Source organism: Phaethon lepturus, unplaced genomic scaffold (assembly GCF_000687285.1).
Source record: "Phaethon lepturus isolate BGI_N335 unplaced genomic scaffold, ASM68728v1 scaffold13961, whole genome shotgun sequence".
Lineage (NCBI taxonomy): Eukaryota > Metazoa > Chordata > Aves > Phaethontiformes > Phaethontidae > Phaethon > Phaethon lepturus.
This window is the reverse complement of record NW_010515639.1, coordinates 10490-26458: the sequence shown is the minus strand read 5'-3', so window position 1 is coordinate 26458 and position 15969 is coordinate 10490. Positions and strand designations below refer to the sequence as shown.

The window sequence follows — 15969 nt, the reverse complement described above, 5'->3', positions numbered from 1 at the left end:
CCCACAGGAGGAGTTGGTGAGAAGTAGGTAGAGCACTGACAGTCCATCCCCATGCATGGCTGCATGCTGGCTTCCTGATGTGGGCAAGTCCTTCATCTCATCATATTTAGGTGATCACTGAGGCATGTTGAAAGAAACCAAGTTCTTCAGGCCTGGAGAGGAGTCAGGAGAATTTAGGGGGAAATGGAAAGAAGCCATCCTTTTTTTCTTTCCTTTTTGAAGAGATTTTTTTAATACTAATTTCTGTGTTATTTAGTCAGTGAACTTACACAACAGGAGATGCCCATGCTTACCTGTGGTGCTGTAGAAAACCAAAATTGCAGTAGGTGCAGTTGTAGAGTTGTATGCACTGAACCTCTGGCAAGGTCATGAATAGTGTAATTCGTGTGGTGCGTGTACATGCCACATGTATTCAACTGTAACTATAGCAGTGACTGGTGTTCTATAGCTTAATCTTCAGATCTTCATTTAATCCTTTGCAAAAGGAAAATGACTATCTAACAATCTATGACAAAGTATACCACAGACAGTAAACAAAACTAAAGTAGATCACTCTAATTATGGTAGTAGCCTCATTGCTGAAAATGCCACCACATCTCTCTGACAAGAAAGCAAAAGTATAGTGACCATCTTTGTCGATTTGCAGCCATCCTTTTTTAAAATTCAAAATCAGATAATTAAGGGGGGGAAAAAAAACCCAACCAGAAAACAGATTCATATGAAACTATAGATAAATCATTGCTTAAACCAGTCAGTCTCTGTCCTTCAGCAGACAGTGAGAGTTTGTCTTTATAGAATATCAGCAGACCCCGACTAGCTGTAAATGAACCAATGCAGAAATGATTGCATAGGTCAGGAGAGTGGTATGAGTGTATCAGCATGGCAATGCATTGAATAATTAGCCCCTCTTGTGGGCAGCAAGAGCCCAAGAACACCGTTGCACTGACATGATGTTCTTGCTTCCTGACCTGAAATACTTGGAAAATTTCTTCATCATTCACTGAAGATGTACCTCCCGGGTAATCCAGTCTGCTGGGTTTTGCAGTGTTCCAGTTGCTGCCTGTTACTGTAAAAATCATATGGTGAGGGAGTTTGAGGGAAAGCTGGAACATCAGAAGAGGAAAGGTTGCTTCCAGCTCTCTTCCTCAAACAGAAAACTAAGGAAAGCAAATAAAGAATACCTGTGTCAGAACACTGGTTACCTTTTGGTGTTCATCAAATAAGGTGAAGTTTTGTGTGCAATTCAAGAAAATAGAGGCTACTTGCCTCCCACACCTGCAGAAGGGTCACTATTTCAGGGTTCGTGTTTCTGGAGTGAAGTCTACTTCAAAGTTGCTTGACTTACAGACTTAAACTTTGATAAATGCAGCTGTTCTGGTTTGTATGACTCTGGGTAATATTCATAAATATTTATATCAAAAACTTCAGAGCATTCTGGCTGTGATGCCCTCAGGCAGTTGCAGATATCTTTTTGGATGTTCACAAAGCAGGATTTGTTTGTTTTGTGTCATCTTAGTTTAAGAAATCACTTGAGCTGAGCATGTGCCTGTCTCATCTGAGCACTCATAGGCACCAGCCTCAATCTTGTCTAAGCATACATGACTGCGATGCTGAATTGAGGTCCATCACATTTACAACATTATAGCAATAACTACTGAAATTGTAGGCCCAACTACTTAGAATTGTGAATAAAACTTAGGAAAGGCCTTTTATCATATTAAATAAAGGGGAGGACTTTGAAAAAGCTCTTTACTTCTCAAAAGCACGTTTTCGTTGAGCAGTTTTAGGATGAGGTTTTGGATATCTATTTTAGAAATGACCTTTGTTGTCTCTCCTCTTATTCAGTGTTCTTAACAGAGGACAAAGCCAATTCTGTGTTAAAAAGATACCCGAGAGCCAACACATTTTTGGAAGAATTAAAGCAAGGTGACATAGAACATGAATGCAGAGAAGAAATCTGTAGCTATGAAGAAGCGAGAGAAGCATTTGAAAATGAGGAAAAAACGGTATGTTTAAATACACTGTATATTTAAAGATGAGTGGCGTGTTTTGGTACTAAATTTTTGAGTGTGCTGAATGCTTCTGTGTTTTCCAGCATTACATTAGATTTGGTTTGCTTTTTGGCCTGTTTCTTTAAACGAATAAGGTGTACAGTGGAGATGGATAGGCTGCACAGCAGTAACTTTTGACTCCTTCATCCCAATTAAACCGAATTTGAAGGGAGTGGAAGGCTCAAAGATAATTAAGCTCTTAAGTGTAAGTCTGACCTGGATATCACAAATGCAGTTGTCTTGCTTGGAAGCAATGATGGGATTGGGACTGTTATGGGGAATATATAGAAGCAGAGGGCACAAGTTTTCACTTATCTCACTCCTTGTGGAATAACTTGTTTATTGAATATGTTCATATGAAATGAGTGAGCAACTCAGAAAGCTTTCCATTGAAAATACACATCTGAATCTCAGGTGCTGTGGTAGCTGGCCAAAGTGTTCAGTGCCCAGACTATTAATTGTCTAAAAATAAGGGAAGACTAGTGGCCTTCTTCAAAATAGAATCTGCAGGCCTCCAGAGAGTATTGTTAAGCAGCAAGTGATCTAAACCATGGGAAGAACAATAATTTCAGTGTTACCATGTGTGTTATGCAAGGGCAGTGATACATTAACTTGACGCGAATGAAGCAGATACTGCCCACACAGAATTGTTGCATAAGTCTGTTGGCTTCTCTAATTAAAAGAAGCTAGCTTGTGGGCTAATGGCTCTGCAAGCAATAGCTGCACACTATGCCCAACATATCTTATGTTACTTCCTAACAAATAAAAACAGAACACATGTTTTTAAGGGTGAAATCTGACCTATTGAATGCAATACAGTTAAGATTTATTTTTTTTTTTAATTCAAGACAAACTTGGATGAAATTAAGGCTGAATTTGAGGATAAATCTAAAGTGAAAAATAGGTGCTAGAAAATGTGACTCAGAAAACTTAGCCTCAAAAAAAGTTTCCATCCTTTCTGTGTTTTTGCACAGGGAAATTGTACTTGCAAGGCCAATGGGTTAATGAGTGAAGTGGCACAGGAAGCATTGCAGATTTCTTCCAGAATTTACATAGGTGATGCATTCCACTCTTCACTGACTGAGCTGTATCAAAAAGTAGCCGTGTTATTGTAAAGGCATACTGAATGTTTTAAGTTCTTGGCATCCTCTTGTTGGAGGTCATAACTGGGGAGATGGATAAGGTTGGAATGTGAACGTTCTGATTTATTAAGGTAATGTAGTAGTAGGATGTGCAGTGTCTCTTCAAAGCTGCTTCTTTCTGAAGCTTTAAAGTGCATGCACAGACATGTGTTTTACCTCCCAAACTTGGCTTGGTGTGGCCATTCCTAATGATAACTCATTGTGTAATTAAGAATAACGTCTACAATGACACTAGTTGTGTAAAATTCTAACACAATATCGCTTTTGCTTAAGTAGCACAGGAAGTTCAAGTCACTAGAGAAAGCATAGCCTAAGGATGTTGCCTCTCATTTCAGCTTCTTTTCCCCCATATAGGAGCATTTTGTGTTTTGGTAGATACCTCTGCAAGCAAAATGCTATTTGGGAAATAGTAAAATAGAAATAATTACATTTCTACTCTTGCCACAACCTTTGTGTCACGGTGGAGAAGGAGCTTACAATAAGGTCCTGACCCTTTATCCATTTCTATTACTGTATCCTTTTTGCCTAGCTGCTTTATTCTGTTGTTGGTAGCTTGCTCGTGGGCCAGGCTCAGCTAATGTGCAGTCATGCCTGACTAGCCTCATTTATTTAGGGTTTATTTAGTCCATTGTCCCCCACCGGTATCCAGCCTTACAGCCACTTAGTAAGACTTAACTTATGTGTCCCAGGGGAAGGAAATGGATGCAGTAGACTAGGATCATGATACAGTATGTTCAGAGTAACAAAGGTGCAATGCTTTCATAGTGTAGGCAGAGTGGAATTCAAATATGCTCTGTAGCTTGCTTATCTCATGGTAACTTTTTGTGTAATCTCTCTCTTTGTATTTTTTATCTTGTCCATTCGGTTCTTTGTTTTTCTGCAGTCTTTTGGGGAGGTGTGCAACATCCGGATTTGTAACACTAAAATAATATCAAGCAATTGCCTCAAGTTATTTTTGATGCATGAGTGTTTCTTGGAAGTTAGCATTGTGTATGTTAAGTGTACATGCATAGCTGTCATGGAAATAATGAATGCCTTTAATATTGTGACAGCTTGAGGATTTGGATAGGTTTAGAATTATCTAAAATTATCACGTTAATTATAAAGATAATATTACTATGTTAGTAAAGTCTAGAGCCAACAGGGAAGAATTTGCAGGGCTTTGTGGATAAAATAGAATATGCAATTCAGTGTTGATAAACATAATGCATGCAGGGGAAAAGGGAACATTCGTTATACTTGTGATTGACTCTGAACTGAACTTGGGAACAAGATCTAAATTTGAATCTATGAAGACTTGAATTTAATACTCAGCAGTCAAACAAAAACAAAACAAAATAAAAACCTGAGTGCTAAGAATCCAAAGAAAGGAATAGGGATCAAAATGGAGAACATAATTATGTCATTGCACACCCACATCTTGAATGTGCCATGTACAGCTCCAATCTCCCTATCTCCTAAAAAGCAAATCATTAGATGAGGACAGACCAGAGAAGCGTAACAGCTGACCAAGATATGAAAAGACTTCTGTAACAGCAGTAGATTGGAAAAGAGTTAAATTGGGGAATACGTGATGATGTCTGTGAGGATCATAAAGATTGAACTGAGGTCAGTCACTTGCCATCCTTTTGACAGGAGAGCTGAGAGGGCCTCAAAAGAAACTAGAAGGTGCAGGTTCGAAGCAAATAGAAGTGTGTCTTTTTGCCACAGATAGTAGAGTTGTGTGGACTGCCTGCCGCAGGTTGTCTCGGATGCTAAAACCTTAGATAGGTTCAGAGAACAACGATATAAACGAACGGAAGATAAATCAATCTGGGACCATTAAATAAAAGGGGTCAGCTTTGGCTGGAAAAGTTCTTGAAAGTACAAATATGTGGAAGCTGGGAGAGTATCACTGCCTGCTTATGTTTGAACTCTTTCAGCAGTTTCTAAAGATTGTTGTCAGAGAGAAGGTAATGCGTTAGGTGAACCCTAGGTCTGATGGAGTAAAGCTGTTTATTTGTAGTACCTGTAGCCTGCAGGCAGCACTGTATGTGGTCACTGGTCAGTTTCAGAAGTTGTGGGGAGACTCAAAATATTTGTGCAAAGTTTACTGTGCAAGGTATCTGGGTGTGATTGAAGCAGTGATATTATTTTTATTTCCATTAAACCATTTTTTAAAATTATACTGCATGAAGACTTTAAAAGCTAGAAGTCACAGATCTTTGTGTTTCAAATTTCCTACAAATTTTAAGTATTACAGAAATTGCAAGGTTCTCTGTATAGCTCTCTTCTAGCAAAACAAACAAACAAAACACTAAAAAGCTTAGCAAGCAACTCAAAACTTGTCAGTACCAGATCTAAAATGATGTGGTCAAATAAGACTTATAGCATCAGACTGTGTCTAATTATGGATGGATGCTGGATAAATACCCAAAGAGGTGAATCTTTTCCTGCCACCTGAAATTGAGGGCAGACCAGAAGAAAACAGTGTAGCAGGTATATTCACTTCCCATTATTGCTTTGTTACTGAATACTAAGCAGTCTTCTGACTGGCATGTTATTCCACCTTTAAAACAAGTCAGAGAATTGACCATGAATCTTTTGAGGCTGACAATGCTGCCAAATGTAGTAAAAGGCCTCAACTGAAATTCTGAGCAGAGGGAATCACGTGGATCCCTTATTTGATTCAGCATTCAGCGTTCAGATCCAGTTCACTGATGCTGACTCTGTTCTGAGAAGTATTAAAAAGAAGAAAAACAAAATTCTGGAAAATTGGCTGTAACTGTCTTTGTGTGGGATGCCTTTGAGAATTCCACTTGATTATTTCAAACTGGGTTTGCAAAGGAGTAAGAAACATTCAGAAAAGTAGTTCTTGGCAGGAATATGTGTTAGATGTTTTCTAAGTCTTTTCCATTGTCGTCATCTAATTCTGTGGCCTGTTTAACTTAGGTTTTTCATCCTTTTAAGGCATACACACCTGGTATTTCCAGCTGTACAGTGGTCAAGAGTAAATGATTACTGGAGTGTCCTTTTCATAAATCATGAGTTCCTAATTTTGTCAGGTAGAAAGAAAGTCCTTTTTGTTGTTGGTTTAAGAGCCCAGCAACTACAGAAGGGATGTTTGTGCTCAGAGTTTTCCAACTTTTTTAAGTACTTTCTACCTTTCTGTATGAGTTCTACAGCTACTTCCTAGTTTTTCAGTATTTCTCCCTCATGTGTTTTTTTTCATAGCAGTTTGTGCAAATCCTCACATTATGTAAATTCATCCAAGTTCTCCATGGTTTTGTTGGGCATGATTTGACTTTGACCAGGTGGCTTGTCCTCCTCCTGTGCCTTCACTTTATAGTGCAACGTAGCTGTGGGATGACAGAGCAGAGGGGGAGCTGCTTGGCAGCTGCGCGACTCAAACCTGAAGTATTAGTTTCCTGCTGTTCCTGTCAATTCTGTCAGTCTGGAACAGTCTTTGTGCTTCTCTTTGAGATTTGGCTTGCAAACATGCAAGTTGGAAACCTCAGGTTTAGTACATTAGTAAGTTTTTGGTTGGTGGGTTTTTGTGGGTTTGTTTGGGTGTTTTTGTTTTGTGTTGTTTTCCCCAAAGAGAAAAATTTAAAGAAATCTTTTTTTAAAATGACTGAAGTGTTTCTTTCTTAGTATTTTTCACCAGTGTGCAGAACTTTATTCCTCTGTCTCTGTAAGATAGCCTTAGACATGAAGCACTGCAATTTTTGATGGGGGTGTGTCTGTCTAAACTGTCTTTAAATTTCCTTTGCCTTGCATGCAAATGAAAGCGGACACTAAACTACTTTGATCCTTAAGGCAGTTTAAACTCTTACCTTAAGCTCTTTATGCACTTGCCTGGTCACACCATCAACTTGAACATCTCTCACAGCGACAGACCCTGTTCTGAACTGCCTGCCACTCTGGGAACGCAGCTTTTCTGCTGCTTTACTATGTTGCAGAGTGACAAGGAGAGATGCTGCTACTTCAGCTTTCTGAAGAAGGTACAGAGACGTTTTCTACCGTCGACAGAGCTGAGTTAGAAGTAATATTACTAAAAGAGCGGTCACAACTTACTGCCCTCACATTGGAGAGGGTGCATTTCCTCTGCAGTCAGCAACACAAAATACATTGCTAAGGGAAAAGTGTGACTTCTTCTTTTTCATCAAAACTACCTTTCTCCTCCACAGAGTCTTTAAAATGACACATCCTTGCACAGTATATTTGATGACTTTCAGTAAATCTTTGCAACTTTGGCCTTGAGAACATACATTGTACCATTTTATTCCTTTGCTGCAAGTTGAGGCAGCAGCAAAGTGAAGTGGGAAGCTTGGTTCCAGAACAGATAATAGCACTTAATGCTAGTGAAACCTTTTCTGCTTTTTTAGTTGAGAATATATTTATTATTTATTCCTTTAAAGAATCTAGTTAGTTGTATTCAAACCAGATGGAAAGATAATAGGTAGCAGATCTCCCTAATTGCCTGATGATCTGATGGAGAGAGGTGGGGTTTGTGGTTTTGTCAGTTTTTGTCATGCAGAGATCCCAAAAGTCCTCAGTTTTGCAGGTAATTTCATTTCTTAATGTTAGTTTTTCCTCTTAAATGTATTTCTGAAGTCAGCGCAGTTGATCTGGGGTTTACTGTGGAACTGCATCAAGGAGGGCCCTTGTAGAGAAGCATTTAGAGAGGTTAGCACATCTTCCAAGATGTCCTTACCTGTTTGAAGTCAAGGCTACCTGACTTAGCTTAGATGATTTGGGCCTGGGTTCACATCAGAGGGGCACTGTGATGACCTGCTTTGATGTCAAGCCTTGGAATTTAAGAAAAACACCTGATCGTAGTTTGCTGTAGGAATTAAGTAAGACTTTTTTTTTAATGTGCACTGGATATAGGGATAAGAACAACTGAATTTATCTTTTTTAAAAAAAAAACAGCTACATGATAGCCGGTTGTTTCATGCACATGGCATTGCTCTTAACCTTAGTAAATTCTGACCCAGAAGCATTGTGAGCATGTGTTTTGCCTGTGGTGTCCTGGTCCTGGCTTTGCCCAGGACAGGCTTAGCCTCCACATTAGAGGGGCCGTGCTGCTTCTGGACTCAAGCTGCCTCTGAGATCTGTTCAGTGGCATTGTCTGTTTAATGCTGATCATGTGGCAGCAGTTTTGAACTGAAAAAATTAATGGGTCTGCTTTGTTGTGTGCACAAAGTCAGTCTGCACCCTGAATACATAATTTACTAGTAACCGAGCAATGGCCATATCAATTTTTATCTGGTGAGTATTTTATAAATACTTGCATGTGAGATGTGTTGTTGTTTAAAATAGATGATGGCATGAATATGAGTGGGTCAGGTCTCTGCATTTTACAAGAACCTGAAGAATTTAGAGTTTCTGGCACGGATTTGGGGGTTTTGTCATTATTTTTTTCTTAAATTATACACAGCTATAAAACATAGTGGAAGTGTTTCTTTAGTAGGAGGGATCTTAAGGGTGAGGATGACTACTTTTTTGAGGTGGGGTATGCTTTTCTTTGTGAAAACTTTTCATAGCGTTCACTGCAGAGAAAATTGGATGGTGATATGATCTTTGTACTCCTGCTTGTGCATATTAATATAGCAAAGAGTACTTTGAAGTATTGGTCTGCCCCTTCATCTTTGTTTTCCCTTGCTCATACTTTCACTTTTCACTTTCTGTTCCATTTACCTGTAGCTATGTTGTCAAAATTTCTAGAATATAATAAGCTGTTTAATATTCTCATACTGCTGAAGCTACTTTTAGCTATAAACAGAGGATCAGAATTAACTCAAAATAAGCTGACAATTGCTTTATGAGCCAGAGGGTGGGGGAAATCTAAATTATGAGATGACAGTAAACCGTAGTCATACTTGCCAAAATGGTCTATGATTCCAAAACAGTATTCCCCTCTCAAATTGTTAGTATATTATTACAATTTTAAAACAAACAAAAACCTAACTTTTACTTTGAGCGGTGATGAAAAATTTTAATCCACGCTAGTTAGATTTTTTTCCTACTTCTGTTTGTGCTGCAGGTTTGCAAATATTAAGTGCAGATACAGGAATCTTAAAAGCAGTGAGGAGTTGGTCTAAAAAAAAAACACAACACCCTTTTGTATCACTAACCACATCAGAAGAAAATTTGGAAGTTTATTATGCATGCTTATCCATACCAGTTCTTATTTTAATCATCAGTATTTGAAAGGCCTTTTTTTTCTCATTCATCTAAAACAACTTGATTACAGTGATTTATTTTTTTTAAATTGTCTTATAGTTTCTGACTTATCCTGTCTTGCTCTTCTAGAAGGAGTTCTGGAAAGTCTACAAAAATGGACTTCAGGGAGAAAGTAACACAGGACATACCTGGTATTCATTTTACCTTGCATTTCCATTAATCATTGGCCTTTTTGTTATCCTCATTGTCATTTTTGTCATATGGAGATGCCTGTTTAAAAAGAAAATGCGTAGACAGTCGGTGTACGTGCATAGGGGAGCCCACGAAGCGATGGGTGATGGTGCTGTGGCTGACAGCAGAGGTCCTCTTCCGCCGCCTCTCAGCATTGTTCATTCCCCACAGGAGGAAATGTATGAAGTCAGTGGGCTCTCTCCAGGAGGTCTGAGCTATGCAGATGGACGGTCAGACTCAATATCCACAAGGCTGTCAAACTGTGATCCTCCTCCTTCATATGAGGAAGCCACTGGTGAAATCAGTATGAGAAGAAGTGAAACTGAACAACATTTAGATCCACCCCCGCAATACGAAGACATTGTGAATTCCAGTTCAGCTGGTGCAATCGCACTATCTCCTGTTGTCACCAGTACTAAGTAAAGCAAGAAGAATGCTATGGACTTTTTTAAAATTACTAATCATTTTGTAGCACTTTATCTTGGCTTATTATGCGTTTCTGTAATTTAATGGACTTGTACAATGAACTTCAGTTTTGTTTTAGATTCACTTGTTCTTTGGGTTTGGGATTTTTTTCCCCTAAAGCAGGTCTGAAAAGATACTGTATTGAGAGTGTAGTGCAGGTACAAATGTGGTGCTCTGTCTTACTGCTCAAAAGTACCTCTGCTTTGAGGGATGTCACTTGTTTTATTCTGAATGTTGTCCACATTCCCCACAAGATTTGTGGAATCCCCCTCCCCTTTCTTACTCCAGACTGTCAGAATTGCGTGAAATAGGGAGTCCTTAAGCAACATTTTGATAGTTATTTACACTAGAGGGGACTGATTTTGCAGTATTGCCTCTTATCTGATTGGTTCCTTTTTCTCACTTGTTTTTTTGTTAAGTGCTGCACCCTGTCCTGAGCCCTTGAAAGGCTGAGAGCAGTATGCCTTTGTGTTCAAACCAGTATCTTAGAGTATGCTGGCTTAATAGCAATAATTTCAGAGTCCTAGCAGAAGAGGTGTATTCTAAAGCTTTTGCTATTGCAACTCAAAATTCTGTAAATGTTTAGAAGTTAACAATTCAAGATACTAATTAGTGAATTTAATAGTGTAGTTTTTTGTCTGTGTTCTGCCTTTCCTCTGTGTTTTCCTATCTCTTTTTACTTGTGTATTCTAGAGGTGAGAAGTGTGCATATGTTAACTTTAGGACTTGAAAGCTCATGCAACAGTAAATAATGAAATACTGGAATACTCAAGACTGGATAAAATCCTGATCATAGTCTTCCTACCATAGTCTTCACTGGGACCAGGATTTTACCCATAAACACATAAACTTTACATAAAGTAAAAAGTATTACTTTCCTTTTCAAAAGGGGGGAAAAAAGGGGAAAGCATTCAGTGTGTGTGACTCTTTTTTTTTTCCCCAACTATGAAATAAAAACCCCTTCCTCAAATCCTGATACTCTTTTGCCTCTTGCATACTTACACGTACCCTGTGTGTACCTTGAATTGGTGGCTATGGAAATACTTTGCAGGGAATATAGATACCTTTTTTCAACAACAAATGTATTTACCACTTACCCATTCCAACAAGGTGCTTCTGTTGCAAAAGTTAACAATATGTTGTAATGAAATAAAACTACTTACATTTTTCATTGTTTCTAAAAACAGTGTAGTGATTTTATCCATGACATGAATTCTTACAGCACACTCCGTTCTCAGTGTACTCAAACCTTTTTTTCACAGCTCTTAGGTTATAGGTGCTCGTCAGAGTAAGAGGTGCTGGGAAGCAGGTTTGTCCAGGCTGGCTCCAGAAGTTGTGTGGCCAGCCTGGCTCTGCTATCTCCAGCTGTGAGCTGCAGAGTCCACCTGACGTAGGGCAGAACCGTGAGGACCCACGGTGTTGTATTTCTAAGAACACAACGCAGGCGTAGCCCCAGCATTAGTCTGGAGTGACTTTTTGAGGCTGAAGAGATGTGGATTTCTGTCAGACTTGATGCAGGCTAGAATAGAGACTTGTACAGAATTTCAGCCAGCTGATTTAGATGCTGATGATAGTTAAGTGGTGCAAGCTGTGGTGTGGCTGTTCTTTTATCCCAACTTGATTTAAAAGTCCGTTGCTCAGTTTAGCTTGTGAATTTCATTTGTTTTCTTTCTTCCCACACCAAGGTAGCACGACATTAGCTTCAGTATTATTCTGTGTTCTACGAATCAGTTGGCACCAACTGAAATGTTTTTAGCCCTGAAGGATTACTGTGTTACATTGGCTTTCTTACTACGGAAACCCAAACTGCATCTTGTTCCAAAGTCCCCAAATGAAATGCCAGTGCTATCCATTTGAAATTGCCGTTCATGTCAGGTGTGTGCTGATGTCTACCGGCTCATGGGGACTTGGCCTGTCTTCTCCCTAAAGAATTTTACGAAAAGCTGCTGAAAAGAAATGTATGGTCATACATGGGTGTGTACATGCACACTTCTGTAAGAACTTGATATAATGTATTGACAAATGAAGTATGGATTTTATGAGTAATTTTAGGTTCTCATTTTTGGCAAAGAGTAGGTTGCCTAAGTTGCCTACTGGGGTTCTTCAGCTGCTAAGGCATGTCATATTATAGTTCATGGATGAACTCCAGGCCAAAAACTCTTATTTATATTTATTATTTTTAATAGATACTGGGCAGATAAGTACAGTATGTTTTGGACACTTGTAGTAAGAATTGCCTGGATCGTGTTTGTGGACTGTCTGGCCTTTTCTTTTGAAGTGGTTTTAGCTCTTGTGTGTCCTGAATTGCCACTTGTAGAAGTTAAAGCTCCTTTTATACTCAGCAGCAGTTAATATTCTGATTTAAGCAGACATTATCAAAACAAAGTGCCTCATCTCAACATGCAGGAACCACCTCAAAAAGAGCTGGTATTTCAATGTCCATGCCATATTGGCATCTCCTGTGCCTGCCAGCACAGCTGGTAGTTTTAGCAGTAACTTCTTTTGTTTGGATATAAGACTTTCCTGTAGGAAATGCATGGAGATCACCCATTTCACATTAGGTCATTCAGCAGCTGTCATCATCCCCTGAACATGGGCAGTCTAGTTTAGAGATGAGCTGACTTTTTTTTTTTCTTTTTTTTTTTCTTTTATTACTCTATATTTCACTATGACTTTTAATGGCTTTATGTTTCTGGCTTCTAAGTTGAATATGTTGCTGTATCCTGTAGATACTTTTATGTGCAATGCAAAAATGATGCTTGTCTTTCAAAAAAAGCCACAACCAAGTATCTAATATGATCTGTGAGCTGAATTTATTGGGCTATGCCTTTTCCATATATATGAGCATGACAGCCATTGTGGGCTATAAAGTTAATGTCTTGGTGAATAAATTTCATAATTAAACAAAACTTGCGTGCGACAGTTATCAAAATGTATTTCCTCTAAGACGTGAACATAGCTTTCTCCATGTTGTAATAATGTCAAATTACAAAATATCTTGTTCTGTTTTGTGAAATGTGGGAAAATAGCTTAGTCTTGTGGCTGGCTTTTCTAATCTGATTGAAAAATAAAATTTCATTTGTACTGGGTTTTTATACAGTTTTTTTGCAGATCATGTAGCAGTTTACCTATCCTGTAATTACATTGTCGTGCAATAAATACTATAAATTTATAGCTGCACCCCTCTGAAGGTTTTGCAAGTGTGAATGCAGTAGTGTCTTGACTCATGACAAGAATAGTCCGGATACTGCCTTTCCCACTTCTGAATGTAACACTGAATTTCATCTTCTATTAGGATTGAGATGATTTATTCGCTAAAACGAACTGATATTTAAGTGTCACTGTTTTAAGAAATTATGGAAATCAGTTATTTGCTTAGATGATATTTAGCATTAGTGGAGATTGTTCTGTCTTCACTGGATGTAAATAACCTCTGATTACAGTATTGCATATTTTAAAGGGGTTTGGTTTACATTAAATTATCCTATTTAAACATTTTTGCCTATGTTTATAGAAAATTTTTTGTAACCTTTTTTTTGGATATGCTAAATAAAATTTTTTAAGATGCCTCATGTTTCAAAATATCAATTCTACACAACTGCAGTGAGAATTAGCTTCATGTATTTAAGTGATGCTCTTTTAATTTCCATTGGTTTATGCACTAGATCATTTGCAGTGAATCAATTGTTTTCTTTGGATAACTTAAAATACAATTTTGGTTTTAGGTAGACTTGATACTCATTGAAAATTCAGGCTCATTTTTAATCAGATTTGTGAATTTGTTCATTTTTCATTAAAAAAAAAAAAGGCATTTGTTTTAGCCATAGCTATATAACAACGACAGGTAGAGGGAAAGCAGAAATTATTACAGCAAAAAGAAACAGTTCACTGTAGCAAAAACATGTTTAAGTCAGGGGGCTTAATTTCAAAGTTGGCTTCAGCCATTTGAAAGTAAGTGATTGCGAAATTTTGCGTCGGCTCTGTGAATGATGAAAAAAAAAAAAAAACAAAAAACAAAAACCTTGCGTAATGATCCCTGCTGGAAACTGAAGCTCTCCGTTCCATTCCAGACAAGCTTTGTGTCACCCGTTCTCGCTCAGCTGCTAGTAAATAGCATGATGTGTCCCTGGTACGTTTTCACTAGCTTACAGCCCGACTGGAGTCCGTTGGAGACGGCGGTGAAGCCCGACGAGGAGGTACGCAGCGTATCGTGTTCCGCGAACGCGATTTTGTACTGGCCACAGCAGAAGTGCAGGAGTCGTCACCTGAAGCAACAACGCCTGTGACTTCCCCAGCCGTCACATGCATAGCGTAGCACCTCGCGCCCTTCGGCGAGCTCTTGCTCGCGCAGCCCAGACCAACGCCACCCAAACAGAACGCCCCGCGTTCGGTTAAGCGGCATTAGCTGTGCAGGCATACGTTCAGTGTCCTCACCATAGCTCCATCGGCGCTTGTTTGCACATGGGTCGGTGCGCAATTGCCTCCCAGTAGCCCGGCTTCTGGCTATTGAAACGTGGCGCATATAATGTTAAACGGGTACCATGAATCTCAGCGTCTATAAAAATCAAGTCATCGCACCTGGTTACTAGCGATGAATGTTCATTGTTTATTGTTTCAGATGCCCTGAACACTGTTCCCTCCTGCTCTAAATCACACCGATAGATTCCTTTTTATCTTCTGCATCAAGCGAACTCTGTAAATATTTCCTAGTGCTACTTGCTGATTTAAAAAAAAAAAAAAGCGTGTTCAGCTGAAAACAGTGAGGTGACATCTGTACTATTTCATTGCTTGCTGCACACAGATTTGATTGATTTTCTATATGGTAATTGAACTTTGAGCTTTGCCAGAAAGTTGAACTACACTTTTCTTCTGCAGTGGGATTTCAGTAATTGTGTTTTTGATTTGGCAGTGAGTTACTGAATGCTAAGTAACAAGCCAGTGCAAGAAAGGCCTTGCCTGTGTTCCCTTTCCCTGTCCCATCTCAGTGTGTCGTGCAATAAAAACGAGAAACTACTGTGCTCTTTTCCCCTGTCTTAGAAATGACAAAACCTAAGAATCGAAACCTTTCAGCATGACCCACCTTTCCTTCCCCCGTTGGAAGCTCTATGGGTACCTGTGTGGCTCCCGGGGTTACACGGAAGGAGCTTAAAGCAAGAAGGAAACAAGTACTCAGAAAATTTATTTTTATATTCCCAGCAGTGAAATCTCTGTAAGGAGTAATCTATACCGGACTGTCTCCCTGGCCTTTCCCATGGTGTAGGATGTGCTTTCCCACAGAACAGACCCCGGATCAATTCCATGGGTCAGAGGCTCCCAATTTAATGTCTGTTTTCTTACTCAACTGTCGCCGCTGGCAGCGGCTCAACACCCACTCTTCGCTGTGCCCAAGGACTCGAGCTGTTTACTCAATGACTGCATACTGCGAGGTCCGTATATATGAGGATTTGGGACCCAAGCTTGCCTAACTTTCCTTCCTTGTCCCCTTACCATGCTGGCTGGGTCACACCCCATGCAGTATTTCGGTGCCAGACAAATAAATGAGGGGCTCAATGCAGGTATTTGGGGCCAGATGCAGGCATCAGTTTGCTGTGGCAGGCGGTGAGGCATAGGCTGCTACCTCCTATGGCCTTTTAATTTCCAGTCTTAATGCAGCCACCACAGTTGGATCATTTCCAAGATTAAAACCACTGCAGACACCATTTCTTGCCAGGATTTTCTGTGAAAAGTGATACTGCCAAAGAAAAGCAAGGACTATGTGACTAGCTCAAAAATTTTCCCCAGCTGGTACCTCTAAACCATCTTGCCACAAGTCATTTATTTCCATTTACTGTTAGAATCATTGTTATTTTTTTTTTTTCTTCCTTTCATTTTTGCATTGTCCACACTTCTGTTCATGGTTCTGTTGTAACCAT

The 15969-nt window shown here is 39.2% G+C and overlaps 1 protein-coding gene across 1 annotated transcript in view; it reads left to right on the top strand.

Moving 5' to 3' along the window:
- PRRG1 (proline rich Gla (G-carboxyglutamic acid) 1) overlaps positions 1 to 10038 on the top strand; it is a 12410-nt gene extending 2372 nt beyond the window's left edge. The window contains exons 2-3 of the mRNA XM_010295843.1: positions 1846 to 2006; positions 9491 to 10038. Of these exons, the coding sequence (XP_010294145.1) occupies positions 1846 to 2006; positions 9491 to 10015 (686 nt within the window). The 3' untranslated portion in view covers positions 10016 to 10038. The remainder of the gene's footprint in view (positions 1 to 1845; positions 2007 to 9490) is intronic.
- The last annotated feature ends 5931 nt before the right edge of the window (positions 10039 to 15969 follow it).